This window comes from Oenanthe melanoleuca, chromosome 1 (genome assembly GCF_029582105.1).
Source record: "Oenanthe melanoleuca isolate GR-GAL-2019-014 chromosome 1, OMel1.0, whole genome shotgun sequence".
NCBI classification, from domain to species: domain Eukaryota; kingdom Metazoa; phylum Chordata; class Aves; order Passeriformes; family Muscicapidae; genus Oenanthe; species Oenanthe melanoleuca.
The window spans coordinates 107,010,907-107,038,906 of record NC_079333.1 but is presented as its reverse complement, the minus strand read 5'-3'; the positions used below and the strand labels follow the sequence as shown (position 1 = coordinate 107,038,906).

Genomic DNA, 28,000 nt, shown 5'->3' with positions numbered 1-28,000 from the left:
TTGACTGACACATTTTACTTTTACTTTGCAGCATACAAAATTAACTTTTGCACTTCTTCCTGTAGAGATGTTCCACAAGTAAGAAGTAATAGATTAGAAGCTAGGCAAAATCCCAACCATATGAACCCAAGTTTAAGGATAAAAAACAGAGAAGGCAAAGTCTCAGCTAAAACCTCTCATCCCCAGCAAGGATTTTTTCTACACTTCCTTTCCCATACCCAAGTACACTGTTAGTTACATTAACCAAGAGATTTTTTAAAAAAGTTTTTTTAAAAAACCCAAAACAACCCAAACCAAAAGTAATAAAAACAAAGTTGCATCCACTTTAATCAGCATGTTTCCACCTAAAAAAGCCTGAACACAGTAGGCAAAAAGAAAATCCTGTTCCAAGGAAAATGTCATCTCCAATATTCATATAACATGCATCAGAGATTCCCAGGACTGAGCCACTAACATTGTATTCTGCTAGAAAGTTTAGGTATGTTGTAAATGTATTATTTGGTGCAAACAGGATATTGTCAGATCAGCCTGCCTTAAAACCTGAATAAAACTTTAAACCAGTCCTTTTGCATAATTCACTTTTTATGTAAAAACAGTCCCCAGTTGGATCTCTTCCCTTCCTCAAGGCAAAGGTCACAAGCTCATAGCAGTCATAGGGTTGGCTCTTCAGTCTTCACCTTTTTTTTTGCCTGCCCACTGGAACCATGTTGCAGATCCTGCCTTTTCTTCTTCTGCTGCTGCAGCCTCTCCTCCTTCCTCTGCAGGTACTCGTCCATGTTATCAAAGGAGGCCTTGTAGAGGTGGCTGTAGTAGCTCTCTGCACCAACAAAACCTGTAGTTGGGCAAAGCAAGAACACAGGTGTTCATTCCCCCAGTGGTCTCATTGATTACTTCCTGGACTGTAATTTTAGATGGTGGCATTCCAGTCCATTTACTGTGCTGTTGTCCACTGTATCAGCCTTCCAATACCTCAAGGGGATTCAGGAGAGCTGGAGAAGGATTTTCACAAAGGCATGTAGTGACAGGACAAGGGGGCATGGCCTTAAGCTGAAGGTGGGCAGATTTAGACTAAATATTGGGAAGAAATTCTTGACTGTGAGGGTGGGGAGGCCCTGGCACAGGGTGCCCAGAGAAGCTGTGACTGTCCCTGGATCCCTGGAATGTCCAAAGCCAGGCTGAATAGGGCTTGGAGCAGCCTGGGATAGTGGAAGGTGTCCCTGCCCATGGCAGGGGGATGGAATGAGATCATCTCTAATGTCCCTTCCAACCCAAACCACTCTGTGATTAAATATCAACATTTACACTGTGTAAGCCTGATTTGTGTTGGCAAGCACCTGCTCAGTACTCACCAGCCAGGCAGAGCCTCCATTTTTAGGCTAAAAAATTCATGCAGATTCAAGCACCTCACAGTGAAACAAAGAGAAGACACAGCTCTCCTCACACACTGCACACTTGCAAACTTTAGGGTTTCTGTTTCTGAACTCTGAAGTTGCTCCCTGAGACCCAAGCACTACAAAGGGAGTTGACACCTAACTGTGCTTAGCTGGCTTTTCTCCTAGAGTATTAGGAAAAGAAAGACAAAGGAATAGACTTCAAATAGTCGTGTTCTATAGCACATTGATTCCTAAGCCTTTGTTCCAATGGCTTTGTTACACCTGTGAATTCAGGGTAATATTCCTCACAGCGTCCCCAAGACTCTAGGTTTAGGTGAGTTTAGCAGGGAACTAACTGCTACCCAAAAATCCCTAATCAGATTGTTTCTACAGAGAACACAGAATGAGACCAGCTGGCTTGGTCCAGATTTCTAAAAAAATGCTGGAATAGCACTTGACAAAGCCAGCTATCTCCAGTTCCCACTTTTTCCCACTTAGCAAAATTCACAATCTTTAAAGGACAAATGAAGAGAAATCCAGTACCTGCTAAGGTTAGGTCCTGAAGTTAAGTGTGCTACTCCACAGAAACCCACATACAGCATCCCCCTGTTTCGTGGTAGATAAACAAAGCAAGTTTCCCTTTGTGGTACTCAGGAAAGCACAGGCTTTCACTTTCAGGGGTGTTGCATTCAAACAGGCTTTACTGGCCTTTGGCCCTGGGAGAAATTGCATGCTGCCAGTTTGAATAGCCATGCTGCTCTCCACCTGACCAGCACTAAATCCTTTTCTGGGATGAGTTATAGCACAGTGTCAAACTGTTTTATGTGCACAAGGGGGAATGGCTTCAAACTGAGAGTGGGTATACAATATTAGGAAGAAATTCTCCCCTGTGAGGATAGTGAGGCACTTTGAACAGGCTGCCCAGAGAAGCTGTGGATGCTCCAATCCTGGAAGTGTTCCAGGTCAGGCTGGATGAGGCTCTGACCAACTTGGACTAGTGGAAGGTGTCCCTGCTCACAGCAGAGAGTTGGAATTGTCTTGTATTTAATTTCAACCCAAACCATCCCAGGATTCTGTGATACTTCCAGATCCACCATGCATCTTAAATCCTACACAAACCTGACAGGTAAGACAAGTTCATAAAAGGACAATATGCAGGGATTAGGACTGGATTCAAACAATGTAACAACAGAAGATGTAACTACCTTTGAAGCACTAATTATGCACTGGAATAATAGCTCATCAAGTGAGCCGCCCCTACTAATCAGCAACAATGAACCGTGTGGTGTGAGCCCTGCTCCTCTCCCAGCTGCAGATGAGCTGGTGACTGCATTTCACACTTGTTTGTTCCACGGGCAAATTACACCCAGAACCTCTCCCCCTGCTGGCTCTTTAACTCCTCTCTGCTCATTTTCACTCAGACCTCATCCTCCTAATTACCTGCCTGGCTGTAACTATCAACTCTGCAACATCTCCATGAAAACATCTCCCTTCCAAAGGAGCACCTGACTTGCAAAGACTGCACTAGCTTAATTACAATTTAATGACAAACTTAATGGCAGTACATGCTAAACCATCCAGGGCCAGGTATTAAGGAGCCTTTATACCAGACTGAGCATTTCTGCAGCTCTTCCATCTTTACATACCATGAACAGACCATAAGACTGGTGAGAACTGTAACATGTTTTTAAAGGAAGATTTCAGTCTCCCAGCAAGGTACAGGACAGAAATTTCTATGAATGAAGTTTCAATACATACTTGAGACCTTAGCCCATGTCACAGCCTTTCTCTATTCTGCAGCCATAACCACTGCTATAATTTCAGCTGTGTGTTTTTTTTTATAATACAAAAAATCCTGGAAACATAGGGTGCATCTGAATAAGGAAACTAGGCATTATTTTTCTGACAGAGACTGAGAGTGGGGCAGGAAGCAAAAACAAAATGAGCCAGCCCTGACACTAAGCAATGTTATCTGCTGTCCCATCCAGGGTCACACCTTCTAGTCACAGCAGGCTCCACATCATCTGCCCTGCCAAGGTGGACCCAACAGCCCATCTTTACAGCAGAGCTGCTCCTCCCACAGCTGTTCCATCCTGACTATCTCCACTGTACTGGTCATAAAGTCTCACACCCAGGCAGGAGACAAGACAACAAACACCAGTATTTGATACCACAGCAGTAAGACAGACTCCAGCAGCTCTGCCAGAGGCTGTCTGGATGCATCTCTCTGATAAGGTGTCTGGAAAAGTTACAGGGCTGCAATTCAGCTCTAAATACCTACATGGTTCTGTGATAACAGAGCCCTGAACACACTTCATTATCTGCACTGCCTTCCACACCAGACAGTGATGACACTGAGAGAAGAGTGAGTGACTTCAACATCCAGTTGAACTCACCTGAACTCCAATGTTGTTCTACATCTTATGTTTCAGCTGTAAAAACTGCATTCCCTAAACCTTTAGGCCAAATTTCTCACCTTCAAACACTGTCCAGTTGTCTTGAATGTATTTTGACATCTTCTCTAATCCTTTGTCATCATTTACAGCCTAGGAAAAGAAGGAAGGCTGCATGTTATTTTGGGATTAATAGGTAATTTCATATTTCACAGCAATGCTGAAAAATGAAACAGCTCTCAGAAGAGTGCAGTAAAACAAAGCAAGTGTAAAACCTCCATGATCTCTTCCAGGCTCCTCTTTTCTAGGACTGTTATTGAAACCTGGTCTGAGATCTCAAGTTCTGCTAGGAAAGCTTTGTCATTTGAACAGAGATTGATTCCCACTTATTAATCTGTAAGAAGAAATATCCCAAGAAACACACTCAGAAGTTTCATTTAAAATCACTTCACAACCAGACCATAATTAGCTGGGGACTTACAAGGATAACAAATGAATTTCCAGTTGTTTAAAAGGCAATAAAAGAGAACTTGATAATACATACCCCAAATCTGATTCCCTGTTCTCACTGAAAAGCAAGTAATTCCCTTTACTGCTCTCAGAATGCCTTGTCCTACAAAGGATGCCTTAGAGGCAGGCACAAGGAAAGCTGTGTGGAAAGCATTCCTGAGCAAAACCTAGAGGGATTTTGTTGGTTTGTGGTTTTTTGTTGTTTGTTTTTTGGTTTTTTTTTAAACGTCAAGTATAGCCCAAAGAAAGCTCAGGCAATGTTTTAAAGTACTGAGTACTGACAAACACTGATCCTGCTGTGCCAGATGGCAGCTTTAGCTGAGAACAGACACACTGGTGCTCAACAAGCTCTTGACATCTTAGCATCATACACAGGTGAGAAGAAGAGATTTGTATCTAAGGCTTTTACTCCATCTCAAGACAGAGAGAAAGGTGCCTTTTTAGCTTTCATGGAACAGCAAACTCCACTTCTGTAGTGGCCTCAAGACATCACCAAACAATCAGGATTTTCAGCATTAAAAAAGTACCTTCCACTGTCCATCATATGCTCTGTACAAAAGAAGAGGAGCTTCCTTGTCTTCCTGCAAAATCCACAGGTCTCCTGTTTCCTCAAATGCAATGTCCCAGCCTTTGTGTTTCAGAGGGATCTGCTGTTTGTAAACCAGCTGCTGGGCAGTGGTATCAAGATGAAAGATGTAGACTGTGGGAATACTTTTCAGAGGAAAAACTTAATTACCATTATAACCAAATCCACCTACAGCCATCACTTGTACAGCAAACTACAGACACCCACTCTAATTCCAAACAGAGCCAAAGCCAAGTGGTTAGAATGAACACTTCAAATGCTGTTTGCTTACATGATCTGAGTCAGAAGCTGTAAATACCCAAAGTGTCAAACAGCTTTCCAAGTTTATGTGAAAGAAAAAGCAGTCAATGCTGTCTCCTCCTTAGAAGAAAGGGTATTAAAGGGAATTTCATAAGGATTGCTAAGGACTTTTATGAGGAGTGTTGCATTGTGACACACTGGCCTACAGGGCTGCACTTGAAGGAATACACAGCTGAGCACCAGGCAAAACAAAACATCCCCCAGCTCTTGTACATCCCAGCCTCGTGTTTCCTCCACTGAGGGAAAGGCAGCACAAACTCTACAAAAATTAACTAAGCCAGGTAACCCTTGCACTCCCCTCTGCACTCAGAGGCTCCCTGGGAGGCCACAGCCATTCCTGGACATCTGGAGATCCACAGTACCAAGAACTCCAGGCTCAGGGAAAGCCAGGACACCCAGCAGGGAAAGCTGCTCAAGCCTTTGCAGCAGCTGTGAGGATTTTAAGCATTATTCCATCTATTCTTACCTGTCACACAGAATGGCAACATAACCACCTTGACAGCAGTAGGTTATTCTTGACACAGTGTATTTCTATTAAGAATAGAAAAAAAATAAATCCTTGTAATTTCAGACCATTTATGAGCAGAAAATTTACATTCCATTTCACTATGAGCCCTTAAAATTTAGCAGATTTCTTAATTTACAGCATTTTAAGCAACTTAATTATCTTATAACTGCAAAGATACTTTTGTACCAGTGCTTGCTGTCCATACTTCTCCCTTCCACACTGTCCAGAGATCAAATGTAAAGGCTTGAGTGAACTACTCTTAGCAGACAAACCAACACATGAAGGAAAACACACTGCCTTCAAACATTCTCTCCTGCAATGCTAGTGGCAAAAACATTGACATTAAGCCTGCTCAGACAGAATAGCACTCCAGCAGCTCAGATATTACAAACACAAGCTATTAGCTGCTGTTCTGTTTGTTAAAAAACAAAGATAGTGATGCATAGCTAATGTCCCTCATATCCCTGCTGTGCTGCCTCTGTTTCAACATGAGTCTGGGTGAAGCCATCCTGCTCCACAGCAAATGTATTCTGAACAACAAGGAAAGACTGCCTGAGGGCATTTTCCTCATTAAAAAACCCAACAAAACCAACACAACAACAAAAAAACCCACATCACACTCCTGATTTAGAAGTTACACAGTTTTATCTGGGAGAGAAGCAGCACCTCTGCAGCACAAACCATTCTGCTTGAAATATAAAACAACTGATTTGAGGCTCCAGGAGTGGGAAGAACTTGGGAGGAGAAAAGAAACTGCAAAATGATGTCCTGGGGTGGTTTTTCAAAAGTATCTATTATATAATGTGAACAGCAAAACTGCAACAGCAAAAGGCTGGTTCTCAAGTGTGTTTTATAAGCAGTGACAACACCAACACTGCTGATGACTAAAATCTTCCAAGTAGAGAAGCAGAGAGTAATTTCCTTCAGGGCAGGGAAAATACATCTTTTTGACACTCTGCTGGCAGAATTCTGATGCATCCTCAAGTCTTTTTTTTAACCTCCACCTTCTTCCCTAACACGACATTGGTGACTAGACAACACCTCTGGTTCACTAAGTTAGGGTAAATTTGGGAGTTACCACAGGATTTTACCCTGGCAGCTACCAGCTGATGTATAGGCATTGTCAGGGTGCTTCTTTCACAGTTTTGCAACCCATGCAGGAAAGCAAAACAAGCTGTACAGCTTCCAAAAATTCAAGTCAGCAAGTTTAACACCAGAAGCTAACTATTTTGTCAACAGCACATGATGCAACCACTAAGAGATAAACCAACTGTGGGAAAGAAAATTAATTCATGGTGTAACAGAGCTGAAATCATTTTTTTTTTCTCCAGCATATGAGAAAAATTGTATGATACAATTTCATAGGGAGGAGGAAGAACAGCATGCACACACTTTTCACTCGTTTCAACCACCTGTTTGGACAGAAGAGGAGCACTAAAAAAAAAAAAAAATTTATCAAAAGGACTGATATGGTTCAGAGCTCCTGGGTACAGATGGGATTGAACTCCTGCTACTCTGCAGAAAAGTGAAGTTATTAGTCCATATTTAGCACTGGGACCCAGGATGCCCATTTCACACAGATATAAAAGATGGTTCCAAGCACCAGGTAGGATGAGTGGGATGGAGCAGAAAGGTTCTTTGTAGCTAATATGACTAAATCCTGTTTCTGCAGGATGGAGCCACTTACACCACAGCTTTGGAGTAGAACTGACAGCTCCTATTTACTGTAAGCCATGAGTGGGTACTTCAGACACTTAAAGGAACACACTAAGATATATACATATGTATATATATATATATATATATATATATATATATATATATCTAAAAGCTGAAACCTGAGCTATTTATTTCTACCTAATAACAAAGCTCAGCCTCTCTGCCTGTTGCCTGACAAACATGCAGGGAAGTGCCCACCTACACAGGCAAGTGCTTTGTTAGAGAGACAAAGGGTTGTGTGAACTTGAATTAGGCAGCAGTTCTCTCCCAACTCCACTGGAGGAGGGAGGAGGAGGCTGTTTTGATTTAAACCAACTTTTATTCACAGCTGGAAAGAGACAAGAAAATGCATCTTCTTTCCAAGTTCTTTCCATGTGTGGGTAAGTTAAAAAAATCAGCAAAACAAATGCAAGACCCACAACAGTATTGTGGTCAAGGACAAGGCTATGGAATCAGTTAAGGAAGGGCTACAAGAACATTCTGTGATAAACAGATGTTCACTTGATACTCTCTGAACTCAAATCAGTGTTTATATGACACTGTTATCAGCCTGCCAACACTTTAAAATTAACTTTTGATGTCATCTGTGAGAAGAAGTGACCCTATAAAAAATTGATGTACTGGTGCATTGGGGTAGAGTTGTGCAATTCATGTTCTGGACTTTAAACAAGCTTCTGCTGTCAAGAGGATCAGATGAGGTGAAAGCTCTGAAGCAGGAAAATATTTATACAGCACTATGGAATTAAGAAAATTACTCCCATTCTAGTGGGAAAAATGAACTGAGGATCTGTAAACCATCAGCTGAAACCAATGCTACACTGCTCAAAACACTCCTACATTCCCCAAACAGATACATATTCATCATCTGCCAAGCAAAACAAGCCCACATTTTTGTGCTCACATGGCCCACCATTACCAATGATTCCATCCTCATTGAGCTTCAAGCTGTGTTTAAAGCTCCAGTGCATTCACACTGGCTGCCAATGGTAAAAATGAAATGTAACAATACAAAAAAAAAAAAACAAAAAAACAAAAAAACAAAAAAAACCAAAAAAAAAACCAAAAACAAACCAACAAAAAAACAAACCCACTTCTATCCCCATCTGATCCCAGGCTGCAGAGTCCTTTGCACTGTGCTTGTCACAGGCTGTAAAGTGCTGATTCAAGAGATTGTGTCCTTAATTCAGACCACAAATGTCACTCTAGGTTGTGGAAATGATCTGTGCCATACCTGGATGCACAGCACGACTAAACACTGTCACCAGATGTCACCTCTGGCATTTCTAGCACTATGATGGCAGCAGAACACAAATCTCCTTTTCCCTGCAGAACACCTGTGAGAATGAGCAGTTTCCAGGATTTCACAGATTCAAGTCAAAGCCACCATGGGGCTTCCAACACCACCACATGTGGCAGTGGATGGAAAAACTGCAAAGCACTGCAGGAATAAGCTTTATTACTTAATTGCTGTGTTCTATTTATTAACCCATAGTTTGTGGGCTTTCCTTTTCTGGCTTTGCTTACTCACAAAAGTAAATAAGCTAAATGGAGACCCCCTCAAGCAAAGGGCACCTCCAATTTCTCCTGAGTCTACATCAGCATGAAGAATATCTCATGGAAGGGATTTTATTAGGAGACAAGGCAAGTACTGCTAAACTACATTTAAAAACATTCCAAGAGAGTTGGAGATGTTTTCTTAAATCAGTCCTACCTGCAGCAACAAATTTTTGGAGATTTTTTAGTTTATCCAATCTTACAAAGTTTATTATACAGTTTAATATTATTTTTTATTAACTTGTTTGTAATCAGTGAATTAGGGTTCAGTGTAAGATCAAGCACTGCTAATTTACACACAAGCCATCTTAATAATGCTAAGCCAGTCTAAGCAACAAATAATTTTTAATATTAATCACAGAATTCCCCACTTCAGTTAGTTACTTGTTCTCAGTGATCCTGTACATCTAGAAGGCAAGGTTTTAAAATAAACCCATTACTCCCTCTCAAAGAAATGCTCAAAGCCAGCTCCACCCGGAGTATCAGTGGATACTAGTTAGATGGGCTTGTCACCCAACCCTGGACCTTTTTGACTTGTCAAAAAGCCCAATAACAGCTTTTTCAAAGATATCAAGGACTGGCATCAAGCTGAAATGAGGCAGAGACCTTGTGAATGTGTGAGGTGTTTTCTCAAGAAGACTTTCAAGTCCAAGGAGCAGGTTCAACTGTCCACATGGATATCACCCTGAATTCCTGCTAGCAGGAACCCTAGACCAAACCCAAGATATCCAGTGTCTAAATGGAAAAGCTGTGATGAAAGTGGTTCCTCAGCTGTGGGGAGGTGAAACAACACAAAGGACTGTTTGGCAGAAGTTTTCAAATCAATTTCTGCCTGGATATGGATTCCACAGTGGATTTTCCTCAAGAGCCATGCATGGCTTCCCAGTCACCTGACAACTGGGAGGCAGCTGTGGTCTGCAGGGAAAGAAGTGTTTTTAGAGACTGAAATGAAAAATCACACACAGCAGGATGGTGGTGAGGTGAACTCAAACAACCCAGCAGGTGAGTAGGTGGTTTAATCCCATGCATGCAGCAGGGACAAGGACAGTGCTATTTCACTGCTAATTGGTCTTATGCCACATTAAATGACAAGAAAAAAAACAAAACTAGATTTCAAGCACTACCAGAACAACTGCTCTCATCAGGTGAGCATCTCAAATCACAGCAGCACCTCAAACTTGTGTGTGTGAGACTGCTGATGTACAAGCTGGAAGCTCAGGAGAGCTCCTGGAGTGTTCAGTTTTCATGTAGGACTCACACATTTAAATTCTGGAACTGTCCAGCTGCAAAAGAAACTAAAATAACAAGCCCAACATTTTGACTCCACAAGGCACTACTGCAGGGCACTGGTTAAAAACATTACAAAGCTTCTTTTTGCTCAGGAAAATTGCAACTTTAACAGTTGAAATTCTATGCATTTTTTAAAAATGGGTGAATGTTTAGATCTTTCCAGTGTCACAGCATGTTTTCTACCTAGGAAACTACAACACCTGTGGTTTTGGAAAAAAAATTTCAAGTGAAGGCCTTGTCCACTGTGAAAATCTTAAATTTGGGAAGAATTAGAAGCAGTTTCTCTTGGTCACTTCTGGCACGTTTTAGAAATTCACACAAAGCACAGGAATGGATTTCAGGGACTATCTTCCCAAAACCCCAGACTATTGGAACAGTTTTTTTAAGTTCTAAACCCAATGACAGAAAGGAAGCACTTCTAACAAAATGCAACCAAGGATCAGGAGCACAGCAAAAGCAAAGGCACATGTGGACATACCTGGTCTGGTTTGGTTGCCTGAGACCCACAGATGGTACTCAGCTGACAGCAGTGGACTTCTTCTCCACTTTTATACTCCCAGAGTCTCAGAGTGGAGTCCTGGACAGATGGAAGTGGACACAAGTCTATTACTACCAGCACTCAGGCAAAGAGAGGGCACTCCAGGCCTTCAGCTAAACCCTGTTTCCCTGAAGAGCTCCCCACAGAAGCTGCTAAATAGTCACTTAGTTAAGACCTCAAATTGCAGATAAAGCATTTTAATTAACATAATTTCCCCCTGCATTCTAAATTATTCAATCATGCTAATTTTAATTCTCCCTTTGAAGTGGAAATTGGGTAGCTGGAGGAGGGCATTTCAAGCCTGTCTCCAATAGCACAGTAATATATGTGCTCAGCATTTTAATGGTAATTCTTTCAGGCTGCCCTTCTCTGCCCCATGCTCTTGTTATCAACCAAATTCTCATTTGATTTAGCAACCTCCTGAAGAGAGACTAAACACCTCTCTGGAAAAACAAAGCCAAGAGCATTTGCTAAGATGAAACAGCCATGTGCAGCACTAGCACTAGAGCTGTTTCAATAATTAGAGGGACAAAAGCCTTAGGGAGGCAAGAACAGCAGCTGAAACCAAATGCCAGGAGTTACTGTGATCTTCACATCTTCACAGGAAACATTATTTGTTTCCTGTGCAGTTTTGGAAGTCTGGGGAACAAAGAATATTGTTTCCCTTCTTTTAGGCCAACTCCATCTCTGTATAGGTGTGGTATGGCAGCAGCATGCCAGCAGCTCAGGAAAAGGGCTGGGGAGGGAAGGGAGGGAACATTCATTTCTACAGTTCTCCTCCAAGCAGACAATGTCTGTCAGAGCAAGAGTTAAGGGTAATTTCACCATCCCAAAGATGCCTTTTACTATAAGCACAGGAAAAGGTTCTGATGTGATCCAGAAACAGAATGGCTGAACACTGAACAGAACCAAGAAAAAGGGGGCAGGAGGAGGAGGGAGGCCATGCTGTAAACCATGAGAGATTATTCTAAGTATCCCAAGGAATCTGGCCAAAACACAAGTATAAATAATAAAAATAAAACCCAAACATACAAAAAACAACACTTTTGGGAAGAAATTGCAATACATACCCCAGAAGCTGACAACAGCAGGTCAGGACAGTTGGGTACTATGAGTATTTTGCTTACAAACCTAAAAGAAAAGCAGTCAAAAATTGAATTCTCTTGCTTGACACCCTGATCTTTAAACACAGACAGTAAGAGAAAACAGAAGTTTTGAAGAGAACCTTACAATAAACAAACAGATTTTCCACACCAAGATAATTAGGAGGAAGAAGAAAATGTCACCAGTACTTATAAATATGCACTACACAAACTACTGACTTTCTACTTAATAAAGAACTACATTTCCCCATTTGCACTCAGGGAATTCTGATGACTTCCTCCCAGCTGAGAACATTGTTGTTTAGATCAAAAAATGCCAATGGAGACAGATTTACTCAGGTAGCAACATTCCCCTTCCTCAGTTCATGATGCACATTAAAAACATGAATCACCAGATCCTTTAAAACACAACAGTGACACTCAGCCTCCAGAGTACCACATCTTTGCAGCCACAGTTGGGAGATAATTTAAAAGCAATCTTTACAGAATTTTAATGTGGCAATTTTCCAGTGCCTGCATTCAGCCAGAAGATCTGTTCTTCTGAAGTTGGTGATCCTGCTATGACTTTGGTGAGCAATGAGGACCTCAACTTCTGGGGATCATTATAATCTCAGAGCTCACCAAACTCAAATACAGTCACCTGAGCAGAACAGGACCTGAATGGGACAGTCTTGCCTTGGAAAACAGGCATGGCTTTAAAGCCACAGAGTAATAAAATAAAAGGAAGCAATTTGGTCACTGTAAAACAAACTTCTAGGACAAAACAGGCACAACAGATGCAGCAAGAATCACCATAAGTCCCACTGTGAGAAGAAAATCCAGTACTGTGAAATGAGACAATTTTTGCTTTACGCAAACCTTTTTTATTAAATTATAATTTAAATATTGAATATATTTCAATTAATTTGCACTGCTTTTCACTCTGCAACCACTAATGAACACCTTGGACACTTCCAGGGATGGGGCATCCACAACTTCCCTGGGCAACCTGTGCCAGTGCCTCACCACCCTTACAGTAAAGAAGTTTTTCTGAATATCTAATCTAAACCTACTCTCTGTCAGTTCAAAGCCATTCCCCCTTGTCCTGTCACTCCAAACTCTTACAGACTCTCTCCATATTCCTTGCAGGGTCCCTTCCTTAAATGTATTTTGTAGTGCAGTCTCCATGCTCTATCCATCCTGGTGACACAGTCAGGTTTTTCTGTATTACCACAAAACCTACAAGTCTGAGTTCTGCATTGAGAGACATTAATTTAATTAACATATGTTCTAACCTCAAAAGACAGTTCCTAAGAGTTCCCTTCCTAAGATTTAAGATAGGCTCCATCCTGAGCTAACAATTCCTGGAGTCTCTTATAACCAGCATGTGGAGGGAGATGATTCTGTTCCTCTACTCTGCTCTGGGGGAAGAGGTTGTGTCCAGCTCTGGAGTCCTGGGGACAAGAAGGACCTGGACCTGTTGGTGCAGGTCCAGAGGAGGCCACAAAAACAAGTGGGGGCAGGAGCACCTCAGCCGTGAGGAAAGACTGAGAGAATTGGGGGTTGCTCAGCCTGGAGAAGAGAAGGCTCTGGGCAGACCTTACTGCAGCCTTCCAGTTCCTACAGGGGTCTTATAAAAGAGATGGGGACAGACTTTTTTAGAAGGGCCTCTTGCAATAGGAGGAGGGATAATGGTTTTAAACTCCCTGTAGAACCAGAGTAGAAATAAGGAAGAAATTTTTTTATGAGGAGGTTGGTGAAATACAGGTTGTGTAGAGAGGTGATAGAGCCCAATCCCTGGAAATATCCAAGGCCAGCTTGGACAAGGCTCTGAGCAACCTGATCTTGTTGAAGATGTCCCTGCTCATGGCAGAGGAGTTGGACTGGATGACTTCTAAAGGTCTCTTTTCATCCAGGCCATTCCATGATTTTATCACAGACCAAGCTGCTATTTAATGTGATTTGAGAAGATTTCACCCACTGAGAGCGGATGAAGGTGGCTGTGCAGGGAATGCTCTGGCACACAAGGCACTCACTCTCTGTGTCCCATGCAGTAGGATACAATACTGTAGGGAGCCTTTGTCAAGCTGACTCTGATCTTCTCATCTCTGTCTGCAGTTAGGATATACCGGTCATCAGGACTCAGGGCCTGTTGGGAAAGGGAGAGCTTTAGTGCCCAGCAGCTCAAGGCTTGAAATTCTTCTTAACTAAGGAAAAAAAAAATCTCCTCACCCCAAAAGGCAGGTACAAACACTAAGCCACTCTTTTCCACCAACAATGGAAGCATACATCTTTGTGACAGTAACTTTCTCACTCACTAAGACAAGCAACACTGACTTCCAGGTCCAGTGAAAGCCACTGAGCCCCAACAGTACAGCTGGAAGACCCTTGCATCTTAAAAAGAAACTTACTACATTGAAGACCTCAGCTGACATGGCAGAGTGGATGAATTCACATCACACTCTGTCATCAAGACTTCTATGACTTAACATAAAGACTTTTTCAACACTTATAAGCTTATTTCCTTACCAAACTCAGTAGGAAGAAATCTGGACCACATTTCATTTGTATAATTTTTTTAAAAAAGCAAACCACAAATCTGAGACAAGAGCAACAATGAGAGACCCAAGCACGAGCAGGAATGCAGGTTTGTAAATATACAGAGGTACTTACCACATCCAATAGCAGAGAGACATGACCCAGCTCAAGTTTTCCATCTGCTTGAGGTTCTGTTATTGAGTAAGAATAGACATCACCAGACTTATCTGCAACAAAAATCTTATCCTCTGCAGCTGTGATAACCATGGATGTGCATCTCCTGTTCACAAACCTGAAAGACAAATGGCACAGCTTGAACAGCTCTGGATGGCAGCTTCAGCAAGACTGGAAGTTAAACAGACCAAGAAGCTGGCAAAAAGTTCTCAGATGCAACATTACTGAAATGGCAGTGATTAGAGTAACATTATGAGGATGAAATAGCACTTTTGAGTCTAGTAAATGAGTGAATTATGTAACAGCAAACACCTGGGGTGGAGAGAGGACCAGGAGACCATTAAAAGCTGCATGACTGCATTTTGCTTTGGTATTTTCTCAACTGAGCACCTCACCCAGGCAGCATGCCAGGACTCTAATGAAGGCTGGTAGACTTCCTTGCATTCTACCTCATAAAAACAGGAGTTAAATATATAGAAAAGACAAGGTAGGATTTGTGCTATTAGGAGTCCTTTGCAGCAACACTTTTAAAGACTGTGTAGGAATTACTCCTCCAGTTGCCACTCTGTACTGTAAAGGGAAGCCCTTCATGGAGAGCCTTGGAACTCTTCTCCTCATATCCCAAGTCACAGAGCCACAGGCTCTGTGTTCCTTGTCCAGACAAAGCTCTGAACTTGAACTCGGAGTTTACAGTTCCAGTTGCCAGTGCAGCAGTTTTTTTACAACTAGTCAGATACACATAAGGCCCACAGATGACAAAAAACACATTCTGTGTGTTAGCACAGGATTGTGGGCACCAATGATCATATGAAATGAATATTTATGTTCACCTACTCTGAAATTCAGTGGTCATGTGGAGGCAAGAGGACAATACATCATGCTTAAGGTGGGAACAGAGAAATTCCCAGACTTTTTAGTGGCTGTTTAAAGGAACACCACAACAACAGAACAGGCAACACAGTTCCAGAAAAGGTTACTTTGCCAACCAGAAAGTCTTGCTCCAAGTTCATTGTATCACCTGTGATCTTGAGCACAAAGCTTCAAAAGCTCCCCTTTGTCTGACACAAGCTGACTACTAAGGCCAGCACTGTGTGAAACCTTTATACAGCTTGCCACAAAACCCCAACACAAGTCAGACAGCTCAAACTTTGGCATTGTTATCCATGCAGAAAGCCTTTTGCCTGTATTCCCAGTTTCCCAATATGAGGTAATGACATTCCCAAAAAATCCAACCTACTTAAACTTTCAGCAGAAACTAGAACACCTAACAATTATCCAGTGGCATGTTACAGGCAAGACACACAAGGCAGGGCAGCAGGGAAAGCAGGACACAGAATGAACAGAATTGGGCACTACTGGTCTTGTCATAGAACATCCTGAGCTGGAAGGGACCCACAAGGATCACTGAGTCCAACTCCTGGCCCTGCAAAGGACACCCCAACAATCCCACCCTGTTCCTGAGAGCATTGTCCAAACCCTTGGTGCTGTGACCACTTCCCTGGGAGCTGTTCCAGTGCTTGACCACTCTGGGTAAAAAACCTTTTCCTAAATGTCCCCTGACACAGCTTCATGCCATGATCACTTCCTCACTACAACACTGTTTAACCCCAAGGGTTCATCCTGTATCCTATACACAGTGCCAAGCTACAGAGACTTGATTTTTTTTTTGCAACCAGGGTCTCACAATTGTCAGAGACCAACAGAAGCAGAGATGTCACATGCTCAGGTACTTTCTCAGGAAGCCCTTCACAGTGCAGGCTTTTCTACAGAGAATTGTCACAAGCAGCAGCAGAAAACCTGGAACTGGAGGACCTCTGGTGGACAGCTACAGGCTGTTTCCTCAAGAGGAATGTACTGAAGAAAGTCAGCTGCAGCATCTCTAAAGATATGCCTTTTGAAAAGATCAAAACTCATCAGAAAGTTCACAAACCCCCAAAACTCCTCAAAATCAGAAAGAACAGAAAATGCACTCACTGAAGTGCTTGGATTCACTCTTATAGGCCCAACCCCACTGTACCAAGAGTGGGTAAAGTTTTAGTTCTTAAGGATAGAAAACATTGGGTTTGGAATAAGGAAAGAGATTATCCTTCCTTGGACAGTGATATTAAACATCAGCACTGCCATTCTTGGTGAGGGGAAGACCACACATCAACTCTTGACAAATATTCTGAATTCCCAAAAACATTAAATTTGTTTGAGCGAGGGAATTAAAAAAATAAAAATAAAAAAGGAAGCCACATAATAACAAATCCCAAATACTCCCATTTTAGAGCTGTAAATCCATCAGCCATAACTCCATAAGAGCATGCACATTCCTGCTTCCTTACCTGACACTAACACATTCCCAGGAAGGCTTGGTACGGAACAGAATCAGGCGTTTGTTGTCGTCTGTCAGGGCAAAATAATCTCCTGATGGGGAGAAGGCAAAAGCCAGGATGTCATCACTTCCTTTATCTGTCCCTTTTCCATCCTGCCTAATAGAGAGAAGGGGACCAACAGTTCAAAACCTGATAGCTACTGAATTCCCTGAGGAGGTTGTTCCCAAACCACCAGGAGTGTGAAGAATAAAGTAAAACTTTAAATGCTTTTATTTCTGCTTTAAATGTTGAGCAAACATGGACACTAGTGCAAAGAAATAAGCCAAAACAAAACAAAAAAAAACTGATAGAAGGTCTAAGCCTGTATCAAAACCTGTTCAGAAAACAAAAGTTTGTGCTGGCACATCTTGATATAAATTATGAGGAAAACAGTAGAATATTTTCTGTTTGGCTACAAGTAAAACAAAGTCCAGTGGTTAAATCTAAGCTAAGAAAAATACTTGTGTGTGTGTGTTTTGAACTCTCATGACTTATGAGAACAGATTTGGAACAGAACTTATATGCTTTGTGGGTTTTTTGGTCTTAGACATCTAACAAAAAATGCAGGATTTTTCCTCTTGTCATGACTGACAAGAGAGAGAATTACTGGTTTTGACTTTGCCACTTTGCTGCTTCTCTAAAAAAATACAAGAGAAAAAGGTGCACAGTGGAATGAAACTCTAGATGAAACAGAAACAAAAAACAGATCCACATATATCCATTTGGGTTAGCAAACCCAACCCATCACCTGCTTAAAGAGTAATCCTATGGCTTTCTTTTACTGCCTTCACTGCCACACAAGGTCAGGATCTTGAGCCCTCCAGGAAAAGAACAGGTTTTCTCACCCCTTCTCTCCTAAGGGCTGTTTCTCTGCACTGCTGCAATCGTACACGAAGAGATTCTCATCACTGCAAGAGAAAAACAAATCTAAAATTACTGGCACTTGAACAACCAGGAGCTTAACTATGGAGAGTGGCAATAAGATTCTCTTATTTTAGTTACTGGGCACAACTGTCCCTCATCTTGAGATGCTCCTCCACCCAAGAAGGCTCCCAGAGTGCTACAGATGTGGCAGAAGCTTAAAATGTTGGTCTGTGTGCACTTGTCAGAAAGGAAATCCTCCTTTGCTAGTGAAGTAATGCTGTATTCTGCATATACTTTACTTCTGTCATTCTCAGCACATCTGTCAGTAGCATTTACCCAGTCACAGAATCACAGGATGTGTCAGGTTGAACACGACCCTTATGGTCCAACCCCCCTGCTCAAGCAGGGCTATTCCAGAGCACACAGCACAGGATTGTGTCCAGATGGTTCTGGAGTATCTCCAGTGAGGGAGACTCCACAGCCTCTGTGGATAATCTGATCCAGTGCTCAGTCACAGCACAATAAAAAAGTTCTTCCTCATGCTCAGGTGGAACTTCCTGGGCATCATTTCTGCCCATCACCTCTTGTCCCATTGCTGGGCACCACAGAGCAGAGCCTGGCCCATCCCCTGACACCTCCCTTCAGATATCACACAGAATCTCAGAATCATTCAGGCTGGAAATTAAATCACCCAGGCAGGGTCACCCAGAGCAGTGACACAGAACACATCCAGGTGGGTCTGGAATGTCTCCAGAGAGGGAGACTCCACACCCTCCCTGGGCAGCTGTTCCAGAGCTCTGCCACCCTCAATGGGAAGGAATTCTTGCCCATGTTGAGGTGGAACATCTTGTGTTCTATGTTATAGCCACTGCTCCTCATCCTGTCACTGGGCAACAGGAGCTGAAAAGAGTCTGGCACCATCCTCTTGCCACCCACCTTGGAGCTCTTTATATGCACCTTCCTTATACACAGAAAATAGATTATTACGTATATATATGAAAAGTAATATTGTATACGTTCTATGTAATTATAGTTGTACATATAATGTTATACATATCCATGTAATACATGTGCTATATAAATGTTACATATATAGCATATATTATATATATAACATATATGCTACATATACACGTTTTCTATGAATTATGTACACGTATACACGTATATTATCTACATACATAATATGTATGTATATATAGATATAGATATTCTTTATACTATATTATAGGCCAACTGGGGGAGCACAACCGTGACAGAAAAACCGCCAAGGCTCCAAAGTTTAAAGGTGATGTTTCTGTAAGAGAAAACGCTGGCGAGAAGCCCGGAAAAGCACGAAAGCGGCTCCAGCACTGCCCCAGCAGCGCCCCGAACCACCTCCCCTCACCACGCACGGGCCCCTGCGAGCCCCCTCAGGGGTCACCGGGCGGCCTGGGCCCCCCGCGCCCCGCAGCGCCCGGCCCCGCAGCCCCGCACTGACCCGCTGCGGCCGGGCCGCGCCGCCAGCAGCCGCCCGCCGCCGCTCGCCGCCGCCATGGCCCCGCGCAGCGCCAGCGCGGGCCGCGCCGCAGGGCTGCGCCCGCCGCCATCGCCGCCATCGCCGCCCGCCATGCGCCATGCGCCCGCGCCGCCACGTGCGCCGCGGCGTCACCGCGCCCCGCCTGACGTCACCCCGCGCCGGCCCCGCCCACCGGGAGGCCGCCGTGAGGGCTCCGGGCAAGATGGCGGCGGCCGCGGCGCTGAGGGGCGGCGGGCGGGCGGTGACCCGCGAGGTAAAGGGCGATATCCTGCCTCCGCACCCCCCCGGCTGTCGGGATTTCCTCCCGCTCTGTTAACTCGCGTTGTGTTGTGCCGTGCAGGTGTTGCAGCTGGAGGCCCGGGGGCTCTGCACGAAGCCGGTGGGCACCGGGAAGGCGCCGCCAAAGAGTAAGAGGGTGGTTTGGTTGTGAGGGTATCGGGGTGTCAATAAACGGAATGGGTGAGGAGAATGGGGAAGGGAAGAGGCGCTGCGTAAGCTGGGAAAAACAAGGACTTGAAAGGTCACCGCCATGTAAACGAGCGTTTCTGATAAAATGTACCGTGTAGTAATAAAAGTAAAAGTAAAGGTCTGGCTTTGTGGAATATATTTATAGGCCATACACACATACGTATATTATTTAATATTTATGAGCTTGTCACTTCTTTCCTGTTTACCTATACATATATGCATACATATATAGTTTTATATTTATGAGCTTGTCACTTCTTTCCTGCTCACCTTCACCTTAATATTCAAGGCCAGGATGGGGCAGTGTCAGATTCTTCAGTGGGTACAAGGGCAAGTGGCTTCAAACTAAAAGAAAGTAGGGTTAGATGAGATATCTGGGAAAAATTCTTTACTGTGAGGATGGTGAGGCCCTGGCACAGGGCACAGAGAAACTATGGTTGCCCCATCCCTGGAAATGTCTTTAATGAGGTGCAAAATCTAATTTTGAACTTTAGATGTTTGCCCTTGTGCTTTAAAATGTTTATGTTATCAGGGTTAAAAAACAGAAGGATTTAGAGAAGGACATCCAAGATGTAAATATCCCAAATAGCAGCTCCAGGCAGTGTGTAAGAAGCTGCCATGGCCCTGCTGTGTTAAATTTGATTATAATGCTTCTTGCACTGTAGATTTGCAAGCCCAAACTTTGGTTTGGATGCTGCCCTGCATCCTGCGTTGAGGAGTACTTGAACCTCATTTATCCCTGACCAAAGTCAAAACAGGAATACAGATTTCAAGGACTGATGCCTTGTTTGTATGAATGGAGGCTCAGTGGTTCAGTGAGGTTTCCTGTCCCAAATTAGAGATCCAGGTGCTGAAACAGGAAAGCTCCACGGAACCATATGTAGGAGTGATCAGACTTGTTGACTGCTGTTGAAAAGATCACTGAAGGAGTACTTGAAGGCAGACTTCTGCCACCTTCTTAAATGCCAAAGCAAATAAAAGCCTGGCTGTTCCATTAAGAAAGCATAGATTGTTTGAACAGCAAATTGTTTTTTATTATGATTTACTTTTTTGCATTAGGTGTATTTGAGATGCACTTTAGTTTCTGGATCCACTGTCCTGCAGCTGTGATCTGTGTCAGGAGCCCTCTCAGGCCAGCTCTCCCAGCCAGCTGCTTCCCCTGCAAACACTCCAGGTTAATTGAGATGTATAGGATGCAGCTGCCTTTGCCAGATTCTGGATGGAACAGGATGTGCAAATTTTCCTTTCTTTGACAAAATGGTCGTGTTTACATACAGAGTCAGTGATGGGAAATAGACCTGTAATTTCTGCCTGTCACCTCTCTGAGTGTGAACAGGCTTTAAATACATGCTGGGAATGATGCTCATGTTCCAAGCATCAGGAAGAACACATCTGGGAATGAGATTTCTGTGACTGATTTGGATGTGTTGTTCTTTTGGCAAAGTGATGCAGGTACAGATTAGCTGGTGCAAAATTTGAAATACCCTAATTAAAGTTCATCAGTTGTGTTGGATATTTCAGCTTTTAATCATAAAGTCTGTCTTTTTCACTTGTCCAAACTTAACTGCTTAAAGTATTATTCCAGTAACAAATGCTCAAGTTGAATTTTTCCTTGCCTTCTTGGTTTCTTAGGATGTTTTAACATTAATACTTCTTCAGGTTTTGCTCAGCTTTCCCTTGTCTGTCCTCCCTTTGACCATTCTTCTATTAGTTTAACCTCTTTATGTCTCTCTGAAGAACTTTTCCATCCTGAGTGATGCTTCCTCACGTGTTAGTTTCTCCAGGCTGCTGTTTGGCTGGGTCAGTCTGTGCAGGGAATCAGACTTCTTCCAAAGGTGGCTGCCCATCCTTCTGCCTCCCCCTGCCCTTCCTTCCCATCCTGCACCTTCCATCTGGCAGAGAAAAGTATGTGCTTGAAATTATTCAAAATATTACCTGTAAACATGATACCTTTTTTAAATTGTGGTTTGTTATGATAAAAGCTCTGTGTTTCTTTCTTAAATACTTTGCTTTTATTTTCATGTGCTTGTCTCTTCTGTGATGTTTTCATTTAGACACTGCTAAAAACTTGCTTCTGTTCAGAACTAATGGTAATAACTCCTTGAATCATACAAGGTATTACCATAAAATACCAGTGAGGGGAAAACTGTATCTAGTTTATGGGCATGTAAAGTAGATCAGTATTTCCAAACTCTGCAGAAAAATCTGCATAATGAGCTGGAAATCTGTTGATTTTTGCTGCTAGTTAGAAGTGGTGCAACTTCTAATGAAGTTGGCTTTGTTATAGCAAATTTCAGCCAAGGTCAATCTTCTTAATGTGCTCCCAGTCCTCCTTGTCCTCCTGTTTTCTGTGACCACAACAGTGTTTGCTGTTGCTCAGCCTCTTGAGGATGACAATAAGCATCCGAGGGGAATTACATATTTCCTGAAGGGACCTGAAAATTGCTGCCTTCTTCAATTGTTGGTTCCTTGTCTAGAGAGCTTAGCTTAGTGTAGGTATCCACAAGGGAGAACAAACATAGAAACATGAAGCATCAGGAGATCTTCTTAGACTTCTTTAACAAAGAGGTCTCAAACCAGAAATAGGAAGTGAAGACTGGAGGATATGAGGTCTTGGAGAAATAGTGTTGAACTGTGGGGGCATATCTCAGCTGGCAGCTCAGGTGGCAATGAACAAGTAATACTTTCATGGATGGCCTCAGGTGTCTCTTACTCTGCTGCTTTGCCCTTTGGGAGTCATCCCTCCCTCCTACTACCCAGAAAACTCTTGCAAGCAGCTGTGGCTGTATCTCTTTACTGTGTCTCTGCTTCGCTGGCTTGTTCACAGACAAGTGTTGTCTCTGCAGCAGCGTTTGAAGAGCTTGGCTTACAAGCCATCCTAGTGCTCACCTGAGATAGGGAAGGGTCTGCAAACCTCCAGTGATGCAGAGTTGAAGCACAGGGAAAACCAGCTCTGGAGGAGTCTGGCAAAGCAAGGAACATAAAGGTTTATCTCTTGAATTTTGGCATCGCAGCAGCAAAAACTGTGTCATGCTACTAGAACTCCAGTTTCTTCGTCTAAAGCTAAAAGTCTAAAAGCTTTCTGCTTTGCAATGCCTGTATTTAGCATTATAATTACTTTCAGTTTATTTTTGTACCAGATTATCTCTGAAAGTTAAAACTGTGTGACTAAGGTCAGTAACAGCCATATGAGATACAATGATGATAATCCTCTTTATGCCGTTTCCTAGATGTAGTGGCACGACAGGGAAGCACCAAGCTGCTTGCCATGAAGGCACCAGTTGAATTTCGTAAAACGTTGTCTTCTAGCTCTCTCCTGCTGTCTGCAGACAAAGATGAGAGCATATCTAGTACCAACCTCAAGGAAGCTGCAAAACCTGCTGAAGACACGAGGTCAAGAAAAACTAAGGTTGCATTTCCTCAGCGAGGAGTTGTTTCCTCCCGTGAGGAGGAAAACCTCACCACAGCTGCAACAGGAGGAGGCCTGAGGAAAGAGTTAGCTGAGGAGCAGACTTCATCCAGCTCAGAGTCAGATTCTAGCTCAGATTCTGAGGATGAAAATGTTTATGATTCAAAAGTTGCCCCTAAAACTAAAGTTGAGTTTCCCAGACGATATCCCATGTTTTCTGAGAATGTAGCAATACAGGCATCGAGGGTGGCAAAAGAGAAATTGTCCCAGAAATCCCTCAAAGAATATGGAATTAAGAAGCTGCCACGCAAACCAGAAATCAACGTGGCTTCTGTAAAGCAGATCAAATTTTCTAAAACATCAGTCAGCCAGGAGACATCAAAATCCAAAGCAAGAGACCCCAAAGTAAAATCCACTCCAAAAGAGCAGAAGTTGGTCGTAGAACCACATGTGGTGAAAAGTCTGGACCTGACCGATGCTGATCATAAGTTTGATCCTGTGGAGAAGTCCATTGGAACCCAGGTAGCAGCTATTCAGCTGAAAGCCTCAGCAGCAACTCAGGAAGACAAAAAGCAAAATCTGATATCCAGAGAAGAGAAGAAAAAGGTGAAGGAGTTGGAAGCAAAAGGAGTAACTGCTCCTGAAGTGGGAGAGACTTCTGGAGGCACAACGTTGGTGATGGGCACCACAGCAGAGCAGGAGACCACACAGGAAGCAGGAGCCCAGGCTGGAGAAAGCAGCACAGTAGAGGGTACAGCTTTAAATTGTTTGAACTGTATATTGATTCATCTGGGCTAGGGTTGGACTTTTTTAAAGGGTTTCTACATCATCTCTGATCTTTGTACTGAAGCTGGCAGAGTGGCAGTGACTTTCTGGAAGATAAATTGTTCATTGCTAATTGTTATAAGCTATCAGTAATACTCAGTCTCCAGCTATGCTGTGAAAGGAAATGGTTTCATTTCTCTGTATTTATAATTTCATAAAACAGTTACTTATAAAATGGAAACAAGATTGTTTCCACTGTGAGCAAGATCATGGGTTTTATATGACAACACTTGTTTTCATTCTTCTCTTTTCTTGGAAGGATTTGGTAGCTGCCATTCTCATGAGTCAAACTTGATGCCATCTCGTTGCTTAAATCCTGCCATCTTTCCAGTTTTATTTTGGAGTTTTTTTGGGTTTTCTTTTGATGGGTGTTTTTTTCAATCTGTCAGTGTTTCAGATTTCAGAAGACTTTGAGAAATCATAGTGTAATGCAAGAAATGAGCGTTGTTGATTCTGAGACTGGAAGGTTGCAAGCAACTCGTGTGGAAGTAGTGAGTCAGTTTTGTCAGAGCTGGGGAGGAGACAGTGGTGTGTTTTCAGGAAAGACCATTGTGCATCATGTAATCATCTCCTAGCTGACCTACCCTTCTTAGTTACTGCCATCCTGTTAATTGAGGGTCCTGCTGATCTCATTTTGTGTATCTCAGTAGCAGATGTCTCTCTGTCCTGATCTGTTGAGATTCTGCCTTTCACCTTAGGCAGTATGAATCTGCCATTCTTGAGACCTCTCTTCTCGTTGCTACTTTGAATTAAGGAATTTGCCTGCTTGGAAGTAAAAGCAGCATTAATTGTAAGGTTGCTTGATTGTCATCCTTCAGGAAAGGCCCTGGGAGCCAAGGGAACAGCAAATTGAGGGTGAGCCAGCAATGTGCCCTTGCAGCAAAGGCCACCAAAGGTAACCTGGGAGGAGCAGGCTGAGGGAGCTGCAGCTCCTTCCCTGGTGAGGTGCATCTGGGGTGCAGTGTTCAGTTTGGGGCTCCCCAGTGCAAGGGAGATGTGGGGCTGCTGGACAGAGACCAGCAAAGTGCCAGGGAAATGATGGAGAGACTGGAGTATCTTTCCTGTGAAGAAAAGCTGAGAGAGCTGGGACTGTCCAGCCCAGAAAAGAGAGGGTTCAAACAGAACATCATCAATGTCTGGAAATAACAGAAGGAGAGTGCAAAGAATACAGAGGTAAGGCTTTTCAGTGGTACACAGGGATGGGACAAGAAGGAGTGGTACAAACTGAAACACAGGGTTTTGCCTGAACATCAGTAAACACTTCTTTTGCTGTGAGTGATGGAGCACTGCACAGGTGGGGTCTCCATCCTTGCAGACACTCAAAAGCTGTCTGGGCAGGGCCCTGAGCCTCCAGCTGCAGCTGACCCTGCCTGAGCATTTGGGGTTGGACCAGCTGACCTACAGAGGTGTCTTCCAACCTCAGCCATTCTGTGACTCTGAAGTGCCTGCCCAGTGCTGAGTAAAAGGTCTGCCTTCTGTTTGAGGGGTCAGTTGGCTCATTTTATCTGTTTCCTTATCTTCTTCCTTGATGGCAACTCAAATGACTGGAATTGGCACTGTGCTGAGGTTCAGCTGACAGGGTGGTGATCAGCCAAAGGTTGGACTTGATCTTTGAGGTCTTTTCCAACCTAAATAATTCTGCAGTTTAAAAACCAAAATGAAGCACTGTTCACAACTGATATTTTGATTTACTTGTTCCTTCTTGCAGTCAACAGCATAAGCTTTCTTTTAAAAATTACAGAATTTGGGAAGGGCTCTTTGTTTTTATCTACAGATTATTCTTTTCTCACCATTCATCCACAGTAGAGTTCTAGATGCTCAAACCTAATTTCTTTCTGGTGTCTCCATATGTGTCTTGTTCTCTTCCTTCTTTGAGAATAGCCACTGCTTTTCCTTGTTTAACATTCACAGCCAACTGTACCACCTGTAATTCCTACTTCTGCCCTTGTGCCCTTTGGTCTCTGCAGCAGTCACACAAAAGATGTAAAAAGAATTTTTCTCAATGCAGACCTGGATGGTTTCAGGTGATGTCATCCCTTTGCAGAGCAGTCAGCAAAACCTGCAAACTTGAACTGCTGAGGAGCAAAGTTGTAGCTGGTAACTCAGAAATGAGCCTGTGATTCATTTCAGAAGAACATCCCTGAAGTGCTTGCTCTGTAAAAGACAAAGCAGAGATGAAGGATGAAGGGTGGGGAGGATGAACTCAGGAATAAATTTTTCCTTCAAGAAGCCAAGAGCTGTGTATTTGGGCAGGAAGAATGAGGCTCCATCTGCTTTCCTTCCTGCACATCTGTCTCCAAATGTGGAACAACTGGCTCTTGCAGGTTGAGTATACTCTTGCCTGCCCTTGCCTGTTCTTGGGGCTCTTTGCAGCAGAGAGCATCATCTGGGTTTTCTCTCTGGAGTGTCATCTCCTATGTGCTGTGTCAGGAGGAACTGAGCAGTAGGCACAGGGATATTTCCTGCCATGTTTTGCTGAAACCATGACTTATTACCTTCAGTTTTATAAGCAAGCCTTGCTAAATGCTGTGGATATTTATCTTGATCTGATAGCTTCACACTGCAGTAATTGTGTCATAAGTAAAGGGAAATCCTGGTGTTCAAGTTCTTGTGTTTTTATTGTGGATGGACCCGTTAAGATAAGGGTTTAATACAATCTAACCTGAACCAGAACATACAAATTTATACAACAAAGGTTTTCACTACACTGTGTGTCTTCTTCTATTGTTAAAACTCTGGGTATACAAAAAAAATTAATACTGGGAGTAAAGTTTTATTTCTTGCAATTTGCTTGGTTGTAGCCAGTAGCAGGAACCTTTTATGTAAATGATACTGCCTAGATTTGCATAATAGTCTAAAAGCATAAGAATTAATGTTGGCTTTAACAGGAAGTAGGGAGTTCTAAATAACTTTATTGGGTTATTCTTTTTTGAGGGAGAGTTAATACAAAGGTTAGAAGATTATATTTACAAGAAAATAAATTAACATCAAAGGCTTTGATAGATTACTGTTTGGTATAACCACATTTGAAATTAAATGGTGGAGCTCTTGCTAATTCCATGGTTTCTCCCCATGGCAAAAATTCAATCTGTAAAGTATCTCTATGAGCTGTGTCTTGTGGTCTGACAGGATGATGCATGATTTGTACTGCTCCTTTGCCCCTCCTGGTTTGCTAAGAATGTCACCTACTGTTCTGGCTGGAATAAAAACCAAGGCAACTATGAGAAAGCCAGGAAATGCAGACATATGTCTTCCAGAGATAAATGGAATGTTCTGCCCTGTCCACCCCCACCATTAGGTGGTGATTTGGGTTTAAAACCTGTGCTGAGCCCTGTTCCCCACTGCACAGTAATGTGCTGCTTTAGGGCCAGACAAGGTACCAGCTGCACTTAGTGAATTTCTCCTTTTGTTAAAGTTGATGATTTTTTTACTTTCAAATATTGACTGGATGAGGGATCTGACAGTTTATGAAAGCTGACTCAGTGCTTGAAAACATTGTCCTCTGCCGTGGCATCCTCATAGTCACCAGTTCCTGTTTGTTTTCACAGAGAAAACACCTGCTCCAGAGGAGTTTGATAATTCCACCTACAAGAACCTGCAGCACCACGACTATCACACTTTCACCTTCCATGATTATGTTGCTGTCCTTGCAAAGTACAGGCAGCCTCAGCCATCCTCTGGAAGACCATCACCAAGGCACTGAAAAACCACACTAACAACAAACACCCAGGCAGGATGATGAATTGTTCTGTTTAGCACTGTTGCTCTATCTGTATAATTGAAATCAGATAATAAATAATAAAGGCATAATAACTTGGGCTTTCAGCAGTTCTTCCTGGCTCTTGGAGTCCCTCACTTCTTGACTTTTATGAGTGAACTGCAAATGAATCATCACTGAATAAAAATATCTTTTCTACCTCTCCATTACTTGGTCATAGTGTAAAAAAGTCCTGACTTTTCAGTGTCTCCAAACTTTGGATACTGACCATTCTT

At 42.9% G+C, this 28,000-nt stretch overlaps 2 protein-coding genes across 2 annotated transcripts; one reads left to right on the top strand and one right to left on the bottom strand.

Moving 5' to 3' along the window:
- WDR4 (WD repeat domain 4) lies at positions 1 to 19,412 on the bottom strand. The gene is made up of 11 exons (XM_056505464.1): positions 19,267 to 19,412; positions 17,768 to 17,830; positions 16,893 to 17,039; positions 14,527 to 14,683; positions 13,890 to 14,002; positions 11,842 to 11,902; positions 10,712 to 10,810; positions 5,629 to 5,693; positions 4,804 to 4,987; positions 3,850 to 3,919; positions 1 to 832 (listed from the first exon to the last, which is right to left on the bottom strand). Exons 1-11 carry the CDS (start codon positions 19,395 to 19,397, stop codon positions 651 to 653), a joined length of 1,272 nt encoding a protein of 423 aa, XP_056361439.1. The 5' UTR covers positions 19,398 to 19,412; the 3' UTR covers positions 1 to 650.
- NDUFV3 (NADH:ubiquinone oxidoreductase subunit V3) lies at positions 19,388 to 27,832 on the top strand. The gene is made up of 4 exons (XM_056505451.1): positions 19,388 to 19,558; positions 19,646 to 19,712; positions 23,004 to 23,933; positions 27,556 to 27,832. The coding sequence occupies exons 1-4, from the start codon at positions 19,403 to 19,405 to the stop codon at positions 27,708 to 27,710; spliced, it is 1,308 nt and encodes a 435-aa protein (XP_056361426.1). The 5' UTR covers positions 19,388 to 19,402; the 3' UTR covers positions 27,711 to 27,832.
- The last annotated feature ends 168 nt before the right edge of the window (positions 27,833 to 28,000 follow it).

Excerpts from the sequence above, each read along its gene's own strand:
- WDR4 (XM_056505464.1), bottom strand. The coding sequence starts at position 19,397 with ATGGCGGGCGGCGATGGCGGCGATGGCGGCGGGCGCAGCCCTGCGGCG. Across the intron at positions 17,040-17,767 it reads CAGCCCTTAGGAGAGAAGGG|GCAGGATGGAAAAGGGACAG; the intron begins GTGAGAAAACCT and ends TCTCTCTATTAG. Across the intron at positions 14,003-14,526 it reads TCTCTCTGCTATTGGATGTG|GCCCTGAGTCCTGATGACCG; the intron begins GTAAGTACCTCT and ends CTTTCCCAACAG.
- NDUFV3 (XM_056505451.1), top strand. The coding sequence starts at position 19,403 with ATGCGCCCGCGCCGCCACGTGCGCCGCGGCGTCACCGCGCCCCGCCTG. Across the intron at positions 19,559-19,645 it reads GGCGGGCGGTGACCCGCGAG|GTGTTGCAGCTGGAGGCCCG; the intron begins GTAAAGGGCGAT and ends TGTGCCGTGCAG. Across the intron at positions 19,713-23,003 it reads CGGGAAGGCGCCGCCAAAGA|ATGTAGTGGCACGACAGGGA; the intron begins GTAAGAGGGTGG and ends GCCGTTTCCTAG.